General features: G+C 41.0%; 1 protein-coding gene across 3 annotated transcripts in view; it reads right to left on the reverse strand.

Moving 5' to 3' along the window:
* The window catches only part of GALNT18 (polypeptide N-acetylgalactosaminyltransferase 18), a 444,155-nt gene that overhangs the window by 149,018 nt on the left and 277,195 nt on the right, over nucleotides 1-17,942 (reverse strand). For all 3 annotated transcript variants that reach the window (XM_054028211.1, XM_054028213.1, XM_054028212.1), the window contains 3 exons: nucleotides 15,877-16,060; nucleotides 13,557-13,754; nucleotides 10,620-10,734 (listed from right to left, as the gene is read on the reverse strand). In XM_054028211.1, the coding sequence (XP_053884186.1) occupies nucleotides 10,620-10,734; nucleotides 13,557-13,754; nucleotides 15,877-16,060 (497 nt within the window). The remainder of the gene's footprint in view (nucleotides 1-10,619; nucleotides 10,735-13,556; nucleotides 13,755-15,876; nucleotides 16,061-17,942) is intronic.

Below are 17,942 nucleotides of genomic sequence, written 5' to 3' on the forward strand. Positions count from 1 at the left end.
TCTTTGTATTTTAACAAACATCCTGCAGAAAAAAAACCCAGCCAATGTGATTTCATTATTTTTGTGGGTCCCAACATATAGTCAATTATCTTCAAGATGAATGTTTGTGTCATAAACATACAGCTAAGGATAGCACAAAATCCCTCCTTTACCTGTAAGGGGTTAAGAAGCTCAAATAACCTGGTTGGCATCTGACCAAAAGGACCAATAAGGGAAGAAGATACTTTCAAATTTGTGGGAGGAGGTTTTGTTTGTGCTCTCTTTGTTGTTCTCTCTGGGACAGAGAGGGACCAGGGCAGGAAAAACCATCTCCTAAAAGCCTACATGAAATAAGCATCCAAGATTACAAAAATTGTAAGTAATAGCAAGGAAATGCGTTAGATTATATTTTGTTTTAGCTTGTGAATTTTCCCTATGCTAAGAGGGAGGCTTATTCCTGTTTTTTGTAACTTTGAAGTTTTGCCAAGAGGGGAATCCTCCGTGTTTTAAATCTTATTACCCTGTAAAATTACCTTCCATCCTGATTTTACAGAGGTGCTGCTTTTACTTTTTTCTTTATAATAAAGTTCTGCTTTTAAGAACCTGATTGGTTTTTAGTGTCCTAAAAACCCAAGGGTCTCGTCTGTGCTCACCTTGTTTACCTATTTGGTTGGTATATTATTCTCAAGCCTCCCCAGGAAAGGGGGTGAAGGGGCTTGGGGGGATATTTTGGGGAAACAGGAACTCTAAGTGGTCCTTTTCCTGAATCTTTGTCTAACTCACTGGGTGGTGGCGGCGATACCATCCAAGGACAAGGAAGAATTTGTGCCCTGGGGACGTTTTTAACCTAAGCTGATAGAAATAAGCTTAGGGGGTCTTTCATGCGGGTCCCCACATCTGTACCCCAGAGTTCAGAGGTGGGGGGGGGGAACACTGACAGTTTGGAACAATTTACCATATAAAATACTTGTAGATTGTGGACACTTATGTTTCACCTAAGGTTATTTTGTGATTGTTGTTAATTATTTATAAATCACCAACAGTGAGGTTGGTACTTTATAGACAAGTATGAAGAAAAGATCTCAGCCCCTTCCAATGTAAACAGACCACATACAGATAGGTGAATGGGATGCAACCCAAATGAAAGTGATGGAGCGATGGATTTTGCCACGTTTGATGATAGTAGTTCTGTGATTTCTTGGTTCCATATTTTTCTTTCAGTATTCTAACAGCTCACTGTGGAAAGGGGTAGGCTTTAAAGGCCTGATCCAAAGCCCACTGTAATCAGTACACCTACTTCCATCGATTCCCCAATGGGCTTTGACTGCTTTTTTGTTGCAGTGTTTTAGGGAAAGATCTCTGTAAATCTATTAGTAACCATTTTTCATTGGGTCAAACTGTTGTTCAGACAAAACTTCCATTGAAATCACAGCATTTTGACTGAGGACTTAACTTCTGTAGGATTTGGCTCATGCCATATTCCATGCAAGGCTTGCAGAGAGCCCAGGTCGAGATTTGCACACCATGCTGATACTTGAAGACAAACCTTTAAACAGGAACTCAGTTAGGTTCTTTCAATAACAGCCTCCTTTAGAAGGAGTCTGCCCAAAAAGTAGATCTAAACACATTGTCTTGGGCGGTGTGAGGTGAGTTCATTCAGGTGGTGATTCAGGATATATGCACTATAGGAAAGGTGGGAATTACAGAGTTAATGTAGGATATGTGCTTAGTTTGCTTACATTTGTGCACAGAGCAGAACCTTACAAAGAATCAAGACCTTGGTATTTATTACAGCAAGCAGAAATTAACAAGAAACTTTGCATTGACGTGAAACTGTCTTTATTCTGTTAGTGGCAGCTCGAAGCAGCATTCACAGAAATCAGATCAGAGAATTTAGAGGTGGAAAAGATCATTTAGATTAGTTAATCCATTCCCTTGCCATCACAGGACTGTCCCTTAGTATGAAATGACCCAAGTGATGTGGTTTCTTGGGAGACTATTCCCACTTCTCTTTGTCCTGGAGCCTTCCCTTCTATTTTGGACCAAGTTTGACATGTATTTCTGACAGTAACTGCTCTCACACCCAAGCTGAAAATTCTAAGGGTAAGCTGCAATAGACCCAGAAAAAGACAAAAGGGAAAGCTAAAAGATTTTTTTTAAAAAGAAAAATGGAAGGCTTCAACCTAACTAGAGTTGGCCCTCAATTTTTAAAATGTAAATTATTCCTTAAAATTTTACTTTTGAAGTCTTCATTAATTGCCTTACAGGCCTCGCTTCACATTAATTATGCCTTTGTACAATGCCCTCATGGAAAAAGTAATACATGTAAAGAATCTTTCCATATTAAATTGTCAGTGTTTTCCTCTCCCTTTTAGCTAATTGCTTCATTATGTACTTTTTAAATTGTTTTGTTCTGCAGGGATTAATTTTGTACTTATCTTCACGAACCGTAAAACTTTTACAATGTATTGTTAAACTCTGTATGTTGGGATGCTGTTTTATAATTGCAGTAAGCCACTCCAAGGCTTGTGTTACTAGGAGATAACATGGTTCCAGGGTCACTGAAGGCATAAAGCTTCACTCGGTTGTTTCTCAAATGTATCCATCTCGCTGCTAGGCACAGTGAAATAATTGATACTTATGTCACTCCATTGCCAAATTTATGCCATAAATAGGAAGCAGAAGAAATCATCTTTTACCCTGAAAGGGGGTGGGAAACAAAGTGTATAACCAATGCAAATTACCAGAGGTTTAACATTTCTGTGACAAGATATTGTGACTGTTCATTTTTCACGCAGGTTTTTTAAGACTCCTTTCCAGTCCCTGATGCCCTACGCCAGCGTCAGAAAGTCTTGCATTAGTGATAGATCTTGCGCTATGTCAAAGGACCCAGCCAGAAGTTCAGTAAAATGAAGGGTCTGTACCAACAAGATATGAGATACTATGATACCAGAGGTTACAGTGCCACTTTTAGCTACCCTTAAGGTATTAAACTTTGTGCTATCTTATGATAAGCCACTAATTAATTTGTCTCTCTCCTGTAACCACTGATTTGTGAGTAGGTGTGTTGACTTCAGCTGTGTTATTTCTCTCGTTATCATTGCAAGCAGTAATTTCCTTTGTTGGCGCATCAAGATGTTAACATTATTGTCCATTTAGAAACATGGGACCACACAGCTGCAGGCAATGCAAAAAACACCTCTACTGGAAATCTAAAATACTTCTTGCTCTTTAATGTATGTTAAAGGGATGCTACACCACATATCTGCCGGTGTTACATCAATCATCAGCTTTCCTGTGGGAGCTTTGAATAATGTGTTCTCTCCCCAGAAATAGTGTAAAAATAATTCACTGGCAAACTGGTAATATTGTCTGTATGTATAATTATATGTGCTGTAGCTGCGGGATACCTGCTGAGGCATTCACGGGCTAAACAGGGGAAAAATAATTATTCCACTGGAGGCTTGACACAAAAATAGAACAAGCCATGGAGAGCAAACTGCTGCAGATGTCATGACTGACACAACTGGAGGCATGACAATTTGGAGGCAAGTTCTTTCTTTCGTTTTCAAGAGAATCATTTATTGTGGTGAAATGATAATCGTATAGAAATGACAGTCCTTAAAATAGAGAATACTAGTCTCTGGTACTGTTAGGCTTTAGTACATCAACACAATGAAGTATCAAAGGGGTAGCCGTGTTAGTCTGAATCTGTAAAAAGCAACAGAGGGTCCTGTGGCACCTTTGAGACTAACAGAAGTATTGGGAGCATAAGCTTTCGTGGGTAAGAACCTCACTTCTTCAGATGCAAGTCTTGCATCTGAAGAAGTGAGGTTCTTACCCACGAAAGCTTATGCTCTCACTTCTTCAGATGCAAGACTTGCATCTGAAGAAGTGAGGTTCTTACCCACGAAAGCTTATGCTCCCAATACTTCTGTTAGTCTCAAAGGTGCCACAGGACCCTCTGTTGCTTTTTACAATGAAGTAGTTTCCTAAACCAATAGCATTTTAGAGATGATTTTTGCCTATATCAAGATCACAATATCAATTATATACAAAGCCACCGAAGTCACATAGATCACTAGTTCTGGCTGCACTCATGCTGCAAAACTAAACAATTTTCATGATTTTTTGCAAAAACATTTGCTTTAAAAAGTATCAAACACTTTTCGCAAGATCCCCAATTTTTGTCAGTTTCTCAACTTTCTCTCACATGATTTAAAGTTAGTTAACAAAACTGTTTCTTGCTTCAAGAAACCATGCTGACAAGAAATGACTGCTTTTCTACTCACAAAACTGGCATGAATGTAAAAAGTCATGTTCAGTTAACTTTTAACAGCTGAAATTAAGGAGAAACCAATATACTAAAAAAAAAAAAAAAAAAAAAAACAACACCAGAACTACATTTCTACCTGAAAATCATTTTACCTCACGCTATTACAAGTAACACCTCAGGTTACTATAACAAAGAAATTAGAGAAGTGTAATTTTCTCTGTTTTTCCCCCTCCAGTTATTTTGTGCATTTGACAGTGTTGTGTGTGTAGTCAGTTTCGCTGCAGTCTATGTGGGTCTTTCATGAATTACTAAAAATCAAATAAAAAAATACATGGTTGTAAAACCACACCAAGTGACAGTGACAAAGTGTGTGGTGTGTGTAATGGGATTGAAGAGAACTCAGCTTTCAAATGTTTGGGAGATGATAACCTTAGATATACCCTATCAAAACAGATGTTCATTTATTTTAAATACTGAATGTAATGTATATTATATATAGTATATAATACATACACACACACATACACAGAGTAATTTGCAAGGCCTGTCTATTCATTCCTTATTTTCCCAAAGGGGTATTTTGAGGAGAGATTTTGTGTGTATGGTTGAACTTTTTATCTTCATTTATGGATGTGCTAAAATGGTCAATGTGCATTTGTGAATTTATACTTATTTTCTGTTCATGCTCCTAGAAGCCATAATACGTTCATTTTTATAATCTGAAAAGAAGAATACTATATATACCTACCATATATAGTGCAATTATATATCTGTGTCATACAATTGGCATATAAAATGATATGCTAAATATGTCTCCAAATGTTCCAGGTTACTAACAACACAAACTTTCCAGAGGTTTCTGAAAAGATAAGCATCGTTTAACCAGTCAGGAGAACTGTAGCACTGAAAATTATTTCCTGCACTGATTTTGAACTGCCCTTAGAGAGTATTTGTAGAGCACATCAAAAGAAAGCAAGAGAGACAGAGGTGTCCTTTCAAAGAAGAAACAGTTATGAGGCCACATTATCGAAAAGAGATTTCAGGTGACAAACACTAGGAATAGATAGACAGATGGAGACTGGGATATCCTCCCTGTAAGGTCTGATGCCTTCTTCTCTATTAAACAGCAGCCATGAGCTAAGTTGCAGAGTGTCATGTTCCATCTAAATTGCACCAAAACAATTTAATATCAAGCTGTTAAGAAGCTGCTCCTGTCCTAACAGTCCCCGTCATTACCAGACAATGAAACAGATTTTAAGATGTTCAAAGAAAACTTTGTTTGATGGCATTCTGTCTGTCAAGAAACCACTTATCAACAGTTGTGATTGTGAAATCTATACGTCTCTATTGTATTGCCTTTATGGCCTCTATTTTCCTACTACAGACGCTCCCCGACTTACGCAAGGCGGAACGCCTTGTGTAAGTCAAATTTTGCATAAGTTGGGGACGTATACCCGACAATTACACACACACACACACACACACAAAAAATGGGGGGAAAAACAAACCCACCCCGCTTACGGAACTTATGAATTTTACGAAGCAACAAGAGCTCCAGATGACCTGAACCTTGCCTGGCCAGGAGGGGGAAGATCGCCTGCATGCTCAGGAGTGGTGACCATTGTATACTTAGTGTGTGTGTTCTGGTTTGGTAAGGGTTAATAAACAGAAGTTAAGGATATTACCATGTAAGGCTCTTTTACTGGGAAAAGACCCTGCAAACATGTTTCATTTTTTCATTAAGGAGCTTTTGGCTTTTAAATAGAATTTTCTCTCTCTCGTTTAATTGGGACATTTTATCCCTAGGAATGTGAGTACATCAGCCAGAACACAGTCCTGCTAATATATATCATTACTTTTTGAAGCTAGAGCCTGGGGTTATATTTCTGCCCCTGCCACTGTCTGTGACCTTGGGTAAATCATTCAATCTCTCTGAACCTCAGATTATGCATCTATAAAAGTGCGTCCAATATAACTTTAATAGGCTGTTGGAAAGCTTCAGTAATGTTTGTAAACTACTCTGAGCTCCTCAGATGAAAAATGATCTATATGGGCCTGACATCAGTGGAAAGGCTTGTATTGACTTTAGTGGGAATTGGATTAGGCCCCACAAAAAAGGAAGTATTACACTGGCCTTCCAAATCTTTAAAACAGGCTGGTCACAATGGTCATCCATGGACTTCCCTGATCACAAGGACATCTCATGGCTAACACTGTGATCAGCAATAGATGCCCCAAACCTATAAGGGAAGGCAAGGGGCCATGGCTTCGCACCCATATTCTGCACCAGCTAGGGTGGGGAAGCACAAAATCTCTTATGGATGCTCACTGGGGCATGGTGCCTTCTGGAACTTCTGCTTGGGCAGCGTGATGCTGCACTGACCCCAGAACATGAGCCAATGCCTTAAAGGCATGATTAAAGCCTGCGTTATTATATTATGAGAGCAGGGTGTCACAAATGATGGAAACCTTGTCTTGAAACTGTAACAGAATCTGGAGAGTGCAAGTGATTACATCTCAACAGGAAACAGCTTGGGATGGCACGGTAACTTTAGGGGGACCAATAAAGCATGAGGGACCTCTGAAGGACCCAGGCTTATCCTACACAGAGTCTAAGGATATGATCCTGAGAGGTACCCCATCGATGGGATCCAGCCCCTCTGACAAGGAGCTCACCAGCTCTCCTCATCTAGTCTTAGTGAGCTTGATTTTTTTGTTATGAGGCAAGTACTGAGCTTTGTAAGAAAATGTTTTGCTGTCAGGGAAAAAAATATGACTGTTTCCTATATTATGAATGTATTCATACTTTACACTCATAGTCATCTAGCCCTAAGGCAACTGAATTCTATTAATATTTATTTGATAATAGATGTTTAATATTTTACACATATTATTACAAAGTCATAGATGAGGGGGCAAAAAACCTACTGATAAAATATTACCTCAACTCAGAGATGAACGGAGTTGAGAAGAGAGAGAGAATTTTTACAAGATCCTGACAGAATAATCCCCAAATCCTATAACATACTGCAATGTGAAAATAACTGCTCCCGCTTTCTATGGCTGATCCAGGTGTTACCAGCAATGAATGCTTTGGATACAACTCCAAGTGGTTTGCGCGTTTTCTTGGTCTCAAGTGGCCCAAGTAATGTGAATAGATGAGAGAAAGGTTCCTCTTTTGGTTAGGACCCTGACTTAGGACTCATTCCTACCCATTCTGCTGTGAGCAGGGCACTTCAAGGCTGCAGAGGAAAAGGCAAGATTTGCCCGTTACAGACTAATCCTGGCGAGTATAAGAGGGCTTTGGTTCCACATGGAAATGACACAGAGCTGAGAGAGAAAATTTTCAGTTTGAACCAGCCATGGCTGCTAACACAGGGCATGGGGAAATGTAGCAGACATGGCTTGCAGATTCCCCACTAAACAGGGCTTTGGCTCAGCACATACATACAGCACATGGATACGCTGGTCACAGTACTTGCTTTGGTCTACTCACAGTCCTCCTTCCACAAGGAACTGCAGAGACCCACCATGACAATCTTCTCTGTGGAATGGGTGGGGGGTGGAGGGAGGAGGGGAGTCTCATTAGTGCTGTCTTCTGTGCATCCATATTGTACCCTCATAACCTAGCACCCTGTAACATTGAACTCTCCACATTTATAAAACGTTACCAGGGAGAAGACGGCAATCCTGTTCCAGTAACCAAGCATTACTTCAGGCAGGTGAGCCTGTAGAGTCATGCAGGCTTACAGCACACAGAGACTTCCTAGAGGAAGGAAGGAAGGAATGTTGCTTGGCATTCCATCTGTTCATTGTGTGAACACATTACAGCATGCAGAATAGGAACAGGCCACTGTGTATTTATTTTACTCACAACTTCCTGGCTATGGTAAGCCATAGAGTAAGCTCAGGAAGTTGGCTGGCTAATGAGCTCCATCATATTGTATGATACATGGCACACAATACCTCGTAACTTGGAAAGCCAGCTACTGGGTTTACTCAGGCATGCCTGGTAGCTGATTCTCCAAGGCTACATAGTAAAGAGCGCCACATGTCAGGAGATGGGATTAAGCCATATGCTGCTAAAAAGGAAAGTACAGATGAAAGATGAAGCAGAGGAAGCAAGCTGCATCCCGGTGTGGAGGTTATAATTTTAAAATACAAGTGTTATTTATTGTACTGATACCGTAACTATAAAATGCAAACTGCTGATGTTTCTGTTGAACAATTACAGCCTGTATTAAGTGATTCATTTTAGACCCTGTAGTTAAAAGCAACCCAGGAAGTCTTGAAATTACTCTCTGGTGCTGCAGAGACAAGAAAATGTAGTTAGCCAGCAGAGAAAGACCATCTGGACCTAAATCCTTCTCTGACCATAGTTTTCAGAATGCCTCTATCTAACAAAAATTAAAGGCAGCTTTGTGGAGTAACACTACAGTCTGTAGAGCTAGGGACTGCAACTAAATTACATGATTTTCCACAATATTCTGACAACAGCATTTTTTGTAGGCACCTGCATTTTGCCAGGAGGCAGCACATGGCCTCAGGTCTGTACCAGGAGCAGTGGATTAAGTGAAGAGGCACATTTGCAAAGTCTACCATCTGCAGAAAGAATATTACATTCCTAGCAGAACTAATATTACATTTTAAATGTATATTAATCCTAGTATTATCTGGGTTATGATGAGCATAGTGAGGAGAGTCATTAATAAACTGCTGAGCTATCTGTCTATTACAGATGTTTTGATGCAGCTGGGAACTCAGATCAGAGTCAGAATAGAGCTAGATGAAGCAATATACATTCTGCTACCTTGCACATTGTGGTATGTCAAAGATGAAAGTGTTTTATTTAGGTCAGGCTTCACTTCCCTGGAGACAGAAGAATAGATATCAAGAAATTAGAGCACTGTTGGGTCTTATTCCAATAATCCAGTATATGCCAAAATTTCAGTTATGGCGAGGTGGGGGTGTTGTGCATCTGTCTAGCCCTGTCTATCAAAGTGATTTTCAGCAGTTAACATCCACAATGACTAAACAGTCCAGACAGGCTAGTACATTACTTGAGAGCATTGGGGCCATATTCTGTCATACAAATTATCATCAAAGTCCCATAGGTATGATTGATCAAACTCTTTGCCCTCTCATAGAAACAAATAACTCATTCAGTTAAAAATCAGTGTTCTAATTTTAAAACTCAGCAAGCAACATCAAGCTGAGAAATCTGGCTCTAGGAAAGGACTCAGGCTCCCTCTCCTTAACCGTGCAGAGACTGGTTTTATCAAAGGCAGATGCTCACATCTCTCCTCTAGCACTCCCTGCCAGTGTGGGGTAACATTTCTTGGCAAGAGCCTTGCCTTCCCTTCTGTTGCAATAATGCTCTCTCTCTGACAAGTGGGAGGAAAAGATTTTCAGAAAGTCAGAGGTGGAAAATGAGTGGCTTTGTAGTATGTCTCAGTCTGAACGCATTACCTGAAGATATTTTCTCATTATTTACAGAAATTCATCCTTGTCTTTATGCTAGTGTACATCTTTATTCCAGAGACTTGACAGCCACAAAACACAAACTTCAATATGTTCAGCTCACATTTCAGTAGCAGAGATTGTAAATCTAATTACGTAACGCAAATCAGACCTCTTTTTCATTTCTCAACTATGTAACTCAGAATCAGTCTTTCATTTGTATCAAAATCTGAGAGAATCTCTTAAATTGAGCAATGTTGCATTTTCAGGATGGTATTTATTCATGAGGGGAGGCAGAATGAGATACACAAATCACACAGAGTATTGCAAATGGTAAATAAATGAACAGTGTATGACGAAAGAAGAAAATACAAGCAATTATGCAAACTCAGTACTCTGTGAATATCTTAAATCCTCAGCAAAGGCAGAGGGGAGACAGATGAAACAATAGGGCAAATATGCTATCTCCAAAGTGAGCTCCTCAATTTAAATAAACAGAGGAATCTAGGAGAACCTTCCCCATTAGATCTTTGAGAAGCTCCCCTCCCTATAGGTGATTGCATTATAAGTGGGGCAAAGAAGTTTTCTCCAAGCTTCAGCATAGCAGCTACCACTACTAGCTGTGTGAAATAACGACATCATGTTTGTATCCTCCCCACCCCAACTACATTGTTCACAAGGGAGCCTCTGCTTTTCATCCCGTCCCTCCTGTACACAACCCATAGGTGTAGGATTCTATGGCTGGCTTGGTACATTACATGAACACACAGACAGACAGCAGTTATATAGCTCCTTCACATACTACCTCTGCTATCCTTGGTCTGCTTCTTCGCCTATGATATGGGGCAAGTCACATTTTATAAGAACAAATCATCAGTGCTTGTTGTTTGTTACATTTCCTTACCCTGATCCCAAGCTCCACGTTCTCTCCTCCATAGACCTCCATGCCTTCATCTAGTAAGCCAATCTCTTGGAAGTACTCCCTGTCTACTATGAAGCAGCCAATCAGTGCAGGGCTTCTGCATGAATACAACAGAACAAAAAAAAAACAGTTAGAAAGAAAGTAAGCTTCTTCCTTTTTTATTGTCACTCAAACAGATTGTAGTTAGTGTCACTGGGCCATACTGGGTGTAAGACCATGGATTGCAATGGAGTTACACCCAAGATGGATTTGGCCAATTTTGTCTTATTGTGTTATTTGTATTTTAAACCAAATTGAGTGCTGGTGAAAGGTGCCAAACTGACAATGCTGAAAACTGAAGCCCTCAGTACAGGAGGAGCAACAAGAGTGATGCTCCCCTGCAATGTTTTGCCCATGTGTCCAAGCTCTGTTTTGAAGAGACCAGCTGTAGTCGGAAGAGGGTTGCAGTCTCTCTTTCCACTCAGCTCTTGGGTTCTCAATGTAGACTGCCAACAAGGGTACCAATTAGTGCAAATTTTGCCCTTGATGAAGGAAAGCACTTAACCACATGCTTACGTCCATCCCCTGGTCAGGAAAGCATTTAAGTGCGTGCTGAACTTTAAGGTTAAATTAACTATCTGCTTAAGAGCCCTTAGGGAATATATGGATGCTTTCTTGAGTCTGGGCCTTTTTTGGTGGCTTTTGTAATATGGACACAAGAAGTGGGTATGAGACAACTCACTCCTTTCACTGAAATGTTGTAAAATATTGATGTCTTTCAACCACTGCTAATCAGGGACAAATCTGAATCTGTGGAGTACGGGTGAGAGTACGATTGATCAAACTCTTGAGTCACCCAGTCCTACTGATATTAATTTCCTATTCCTTCAAAATCCTGAGACACTCAGTCTTATAATGGCTGTACCACCTTTAAAGTGGTGAAGATTTGACCATACAGAGTATAAATTTCCCTCTATGAGGAAAGTCGAATGTAGAGTAATGAATTTACCTTTTATAGTGTTTTTAGCTTACCCTGCATGCTGACAAAAACAAAAATGTCATTTTTGTCATAGTGTGAGCAGATGGAGCACTGGGAACAACAGGATATTAATGAAAGGACACAATTCAAGAGCATAGGATAAATTATCCTGCATTTATCAGGAAGAGAACAATCAAACTGTGTTAAATGTAGACATCTGCTTTTCATGTGATTATAAGATTGCTTAATCACAAAACTTAAAATTCTCCCCTTGTACAGATTTAGATATTTGTGTGGTGTTATCCTACACTATTACTGCACCACTTCAGCATAATGAGAAAATATTTCTGATGTATTTAGTAATGAGGAAAATATGAGACGCCCTTATACCATCTAAAAAAAAAAATAGTGCTGAGTTTATTACAGAATAGGAAGGTTTCTGAATGTTTTTTTGAAGCAAAGAATCCCTTTGACTTTGTTTTAATTCTGTTGTATATTCACTATGTTTCCTTTCAACAGTGCCTGAAGTAATAACGTGTTGGTTACTGGGGAATGGTCTTAGTAAAGCTATCTAGCCACACGCTGAACTTAATTTATTATTACGTGACACTTTTGTACAATGTATCTCAAAAATAAACAATATTCCAGGACAAGGGCCAGCTCTCATTCCCATTTAAGGATTTTGCAAGGATCAAATCTAAATGCCCATCACTGTAAAGTGAAATCTAACCCCTGTCCATCAGGAATCACATAATTATTGGGTGAAGTGCACAATCAGGACCAGTTCTTTGTTCTGAACTGCAACTATTTTATTTCAAAAAGTCAACAAGAAGATATTAAAAATAATAATTTTCACTGCTACAGGGCCTTCCAGAGGTTATCAAGCCCTTTATCAACATTAATTAAGCTTCCTCATATCCCTATGAGGTGGATATTGTTATCCCCACCGTAAATAAAAGTCTATGGCTGAGCTAGCATTCATATCCAGATCTCCTGACACCTAGTCCTGTTTAAGGACATCCTCTCACCTTCCTAACAAGTGATGGCTACAGATGTGGAGTGGGTCAATGCAGCTCTGAGCCAACAATTCCATCTGACAGCTCCAAAGATAGCTCTCAGGTTGACTGTGTGGGTGAATGCAAGAGACACCTACTGATGCCCCACCCCAGCACTTCCAAAGGTACAATTTTTGTACTTCAGTCTCAACCACCTCCTCTCTTTCTGCAAAAGCTTTTGGGAAACCAGAGGGGAGGTTACAGTGAGCTCCTTGGGATTTGCATAGAAAGAAGAACTAGGATCTATGGAGATCTGCTTGGAGGTCATCAATCTTATTTACATGAGAAAATACTACCCTTGGTACCATAGAGTAGACAGGGGTCCTCTTCCGCACCAGACTAACAGTTCTCTAGATAGAATAAGCAGGTACAGAGCTAGGTCATACAAAAATAGGGGTTTTCACACACTCCTTGCTCCCACATATACGAGCCAGATTTGTGTGTGATTATAACACATAGTAGTACAACTATGTGATATAACCACAAATGTAATAATCAGATATTAATTCATCACTCTGACAGTTGTACCTTTTTGCAATACATTTGTAAACTGCATTGTCTTTCTGGATCATTACCATTAAATTAGCAGACAAGACATTTGTAGATGGCAACACCGAATCAAGCATCAAGTCTTCTCTTTTGCTTTTTTTATATTTGCTCTGACTTGCTATATAAAAATGAAGTACATGAGACTGTACAACTTTTTTGTGGTTATCTGAGGGAGCAATGGTAAAAGTGGCAGAGAACAGTGAGGACATTTATTCTAATTTAACCATTGGTCTGTTTGATAAGCAGCCCCCTTGGTCCTTGTTAAAATAAAGTGCATGTAGCCAGCCCTTTGTTATTTGTTACATATAACTGAGCGCTTCCCACAAGTCCCAAACCTGTGTCACAGCTGCATGTTACCTTATCGGAGCAGTTGAGTTTTCCAGCTTCCACCATGATTTTGGAGGATTCAGATATCGACACCACAGTTCCCAGTCAAACCCCTGCGCAGATAGGGGGTATTCCTCTATTTCAAAATTATCATATTTGATGTTGTCAAATGATGGAGAAATGACCCTTTTTCTGTTTTCCTTTATCCTCGTGAGCACTGGTTCAGCCCTAAAGGAACAAATACTGAGATTGTTTCAACAGAAGCAAAACCCTAATGCCAGCCAGAGCCTATATTCTACATTATCTGAAAGGCATGCTCTGCAGTTGTTACTCACGCAAAACTCCCATTGATGGAAGTGTGGGTTTTACTGAGTGAGGCTGCAGGATTTGGCCCGAAGTATATAGTGTAACTTTAAATCTAGCATGCACTGGATATTATTCCTGTCTAGTCTGCTGATAGAAATTAGACCTTTCTTATCAGTTACTATTTACATCCTTGCTACCACATAAAGAGGATGTCTCCAGGCCATCTCTATGATCAAGGACATCAAGAAGATCGAAGTTAATAATTGAAGTATCCCACGGACAAAAGCTCTTTTCCTTTTAAAGAGACCATCTTTTTATACAAAAGTAACAGTGAAACTAAACAGAAGTTGGACAACTGCATAGTTAAATGCTCATGAGAGGTGCAGTAGTAATAGACCAGCCACTGAAGGTCCTCTCTTCCCCCCCCCATTACCTGCCCTTTCAATAAGCCTCAGCTGTGACCTGCTGAGCCACCTGTAAGTATGAAAAAAAGTAGTGCAGCCCCAAGGATACTCTAACCCTTGATCTCTGGACAGCACCATCCAAGTCATTTAAAGTCCATCCACAAAGATGTCAGAGCGAGTTGTGACAATAATTCTCTGACATGGTCACTCCTGACTAGGAATCAGGCTAAAATCACCAACTAATTTCACAGAGGCCACTGAACAGCTTCAACTTTTGGTCACTATCAACATGGACTGAATTGGAATCAACGACCTAAAAGTGAAAGGCTTGGGTATCCCACTCCTAATCCCTGAATCAGCTATCCTCCTTTGCCCAGACATGTTTTATGCAACGTAGATTCTAATTAAAATGATTCGTTAAGGAGACCACTGTAACACCAGGAGCACATCTGAGATAGAGCCAAGACATGGTTATGTAATTTTTTTGTATCTTGTAAAGCCAGCTGCTGTCAGTTAAATATAAACAGCACAAGTCTCTTAGAAATGAGTGTTGAGCTTGGCAGTCTGTGTCATTTGTTATTCCTTTGCTGAAAATGAAAAATGTTTATACACAGTGCACATGAACTGGGTTAAAAGTTGGATGTTTCCATATCTCTCCCAGCTCCAGCCAAGCCTCCCCTCTCCCTCCCTCCCCCCACACACCTGGCCATCCAAACTGCAGTCGCTATGCCCGCAGCAATTAATAATGGGGTGATCCCAAAACACTGGTTTAGACTGGAGGCTTAACTGGCTCAGGGCCCAACTGAGCAAGATACTTTAGCAGATATGCAGGCGAATGAGTGCATTGGCTTCAATGGAACTATTTGAATACTTAAAGTTACACGTGCTTAAATATCTTGCTGAATTGGGGCCTCTGTCTGCTTTTCTTATACTGTTAATTATAATATGCTAACAACAAAACTTTTCCCAGGGCTCTTCTGACATTTATAACTATTGTAAGGTTTTAAAACATTCTTAAAACAAGTTTAGTAAAATGCAATGGTGAAAGAAATGTAAAAAATATTGTATGTTTGGATGAACAATACATGGAATTATCCTGGGAAGTACTGAGAGGCCACAGCATCTCATTGGATCAGCTCAGCAAACCATAGAATCTGGCCCTAAATCATATAAAAATTTGCATTACCCCCTTAATTTTGCATACAAAAAATCAGAACCAAGTTTGTTACACGTCTGACCTGTTCTACTGAGCTTCTCCATGCTTAAGTGATTATTTATCATCTGTGCACTAGCTATTGACAAAAATCAAATGAAAATGAAAGAGAACAGTAATATACTGTGCATATATAAATTTGATACAAATTTTAACCAGAGGCAATAAATCTTTAATTTGCTCTACTTGTCTAATTTAGTAACATGCATTTACCGGAATAACCACTACAGCAGACAATAACCTAATTCTAAAAACCAGAATCTTGATTATATGACTATGTTGCATATTACGAACAATAAGCTTTTCATAATTATCTCTGTATTTAAATCTGTGTCAAAAGATCTGCATATAACTTCATCTCCTTATATGCTGGATAAATATCATGCCATAATTTACAAATAATTGCAAGCAGCAACAGGATACATACCATCCCACGTTGAATTCCACATGAGCATCAAAGAGCGCAACAACCGGTGCTGTGGCAGCTCTCCATCCGCTAACTCGAGACCGGATCAGCCCCTCTTGCTTGCTGTGTCGGACCACCTTGATGAATCCAGGCTTCCGCATATTCACCTCGTCAACATACTCTTTTAGTTTCTCCTTGAGTTCTTCTGTACATAGGGAAATAATGAAGAGTAAGAACAATAAAAAAATCTATTTATCCATCAGTATATGTTAGCAAAAACATCAACGAGAGCTAAATCTTGCCTTCTGAAGCACAAGAGATAAGGGAGGGTGGTAAGAAACCTCTTCCACAGTGAAAACAGCACACACCAAAACTCTCTTGCACTGAAGTGGGCCAGCTAGTCTGTTGGGCATGGCCTGAGATTAGAGGACATGACCAAGCCCCCGGTGACTAACATTTATACTGTCATTCTCCACCGTCAAAAGTCAGGGACTCACAAGAAGAGAGGAACAGCACAGTGCATTTCCACAGCATGGGGTCCTGCCCTCACCAGCGTCATTCCTGCAATACAGAATGCACCATGCAGCCTCTCTGCTCCCCCTGCCTGCACCAGTAGGGGCAGAATTTGGCCACACAGTATATGTAATAAAGATATGAACATGGTGTGAGATTCACCCTTACATGGAGGGCCAGTACAAAGTCTATGCACTAGAGCCCTGTGCCAGACTATTTTTGTATCCTGCTCCAACTATTACGGCAATGGGTCCTGAAGGATCCCAATCTCTCCACAGAGTTCTAAAAACAGTCCCGGGCAGGGCTCTACTATGCACCATCTGAGCCTCAAAATATGGCTTAAATGTTGCATAGATCTTGTGCACTGGTGTGAGGATCTGTCACACTTTCCTCTTACATTTACAATTCAGTAAAACCTATTTAGGGTTTATTACATTCAGTAAAACCTATTTAGGGTTTATTATGTTAGAGATATTATTATTGCCTAGGAGCCCAGACAAAAATTTAGGCCTCACTCTGCTAGGCACTGTACATATACATAGTGAGAGACAGTCCCTGCCCCAAATGGCTTACAATCTAAAGCAGGGGTAAGCAAACTATGGCCCATGGACCATTAGAACTTTTAATCCGGCCCTCGAGCTCCCGCCGTGGTGTGGGGTCAGGGGCTTGCCCCAGTCCGGCGCTCCAGCTGGGGAGCAGGGTTGGGGGCTTGCTGTGCGGCTCCTGGAAGCTGTGGCATGTCCCCCCTCCAGCTCCTATGAGTAGGAGCAGCCAGGGGGCTCTGCACACTCTCCCTGCCCCAAGCACGGCCCCCCACAGCTCCCACTGGCTGGGAACTGCAGCCAATGGGAGCTGCAGGGGCGGCAACTGTGCACAGGGTGGCACGCAGCTCCGTCTGGCCAGGGCTGCGCCTCTGCATAGGAGCTGGAGGAGGACATGCTGCTGCTTCTCGGGGCTGTGGGGCTGGCACCTGCGGACGGGGTGGAGTGCAGAACCACCTGGCCATGCCGCTGCATAGTAGCCAGAGCGGGGGACATGCCACTGCTTCCAGGAGCTGCTTGAGGTAAGCGCTGCCCGGAGCCTGCACCCCTGAGCTTCCCCACCCCACCCCTGTGCCCCAACCCCCTGCCCCAGCCCTGATCCCCCTCCCGCCCTACAAATCCCTTGGTCCCAGCCCAGAGACCCCTCCTGCATCCCAAATCCTTCATCCCCAGCCCACTCCCGCTGCCGGAGCCCTCACCTCCCACCCCACATGCAACCCCCAATTTCGTGAGCATTCATGGCCCGCCATACAATTTCTATACCCAGATGTGGCCCTCAGTCCAAAATGTTTGCCCACCCCTGATCTCAGGGCTTGTCGACTCAGGAAAGTTACTACAATATCAGCTAAGATGTTAATTTAAATCTCCACAGTTATACCATTGTAACCGCCCTGTAGACATTCTTCTTTCAGTACAGGGTGACCAGACAGAAAATGTGAAAAATTGGGACAGGGGGTGGTGGGTAATAGGTGCCTATATAAGAAAAAGCCTCAAATATTGGGACTATCCCTATAAAATCGGGACATCTGGTCA

This window comes from Malaclemys terrapin, chromosome 4 (assembly GCF_027887155.1).
Source record: "Malaclemys terrapin pileata isolate rMalTer1 chromosome 4, rMalTer1.hap1, whole genome shotgun sequence".
In the NCBI taxonomy this organism is placed as follows: Eukaryota; Metazoa; Chordata; order Testudines; family Emydidae; genus Malaclemys; species Malaclemys terrapin.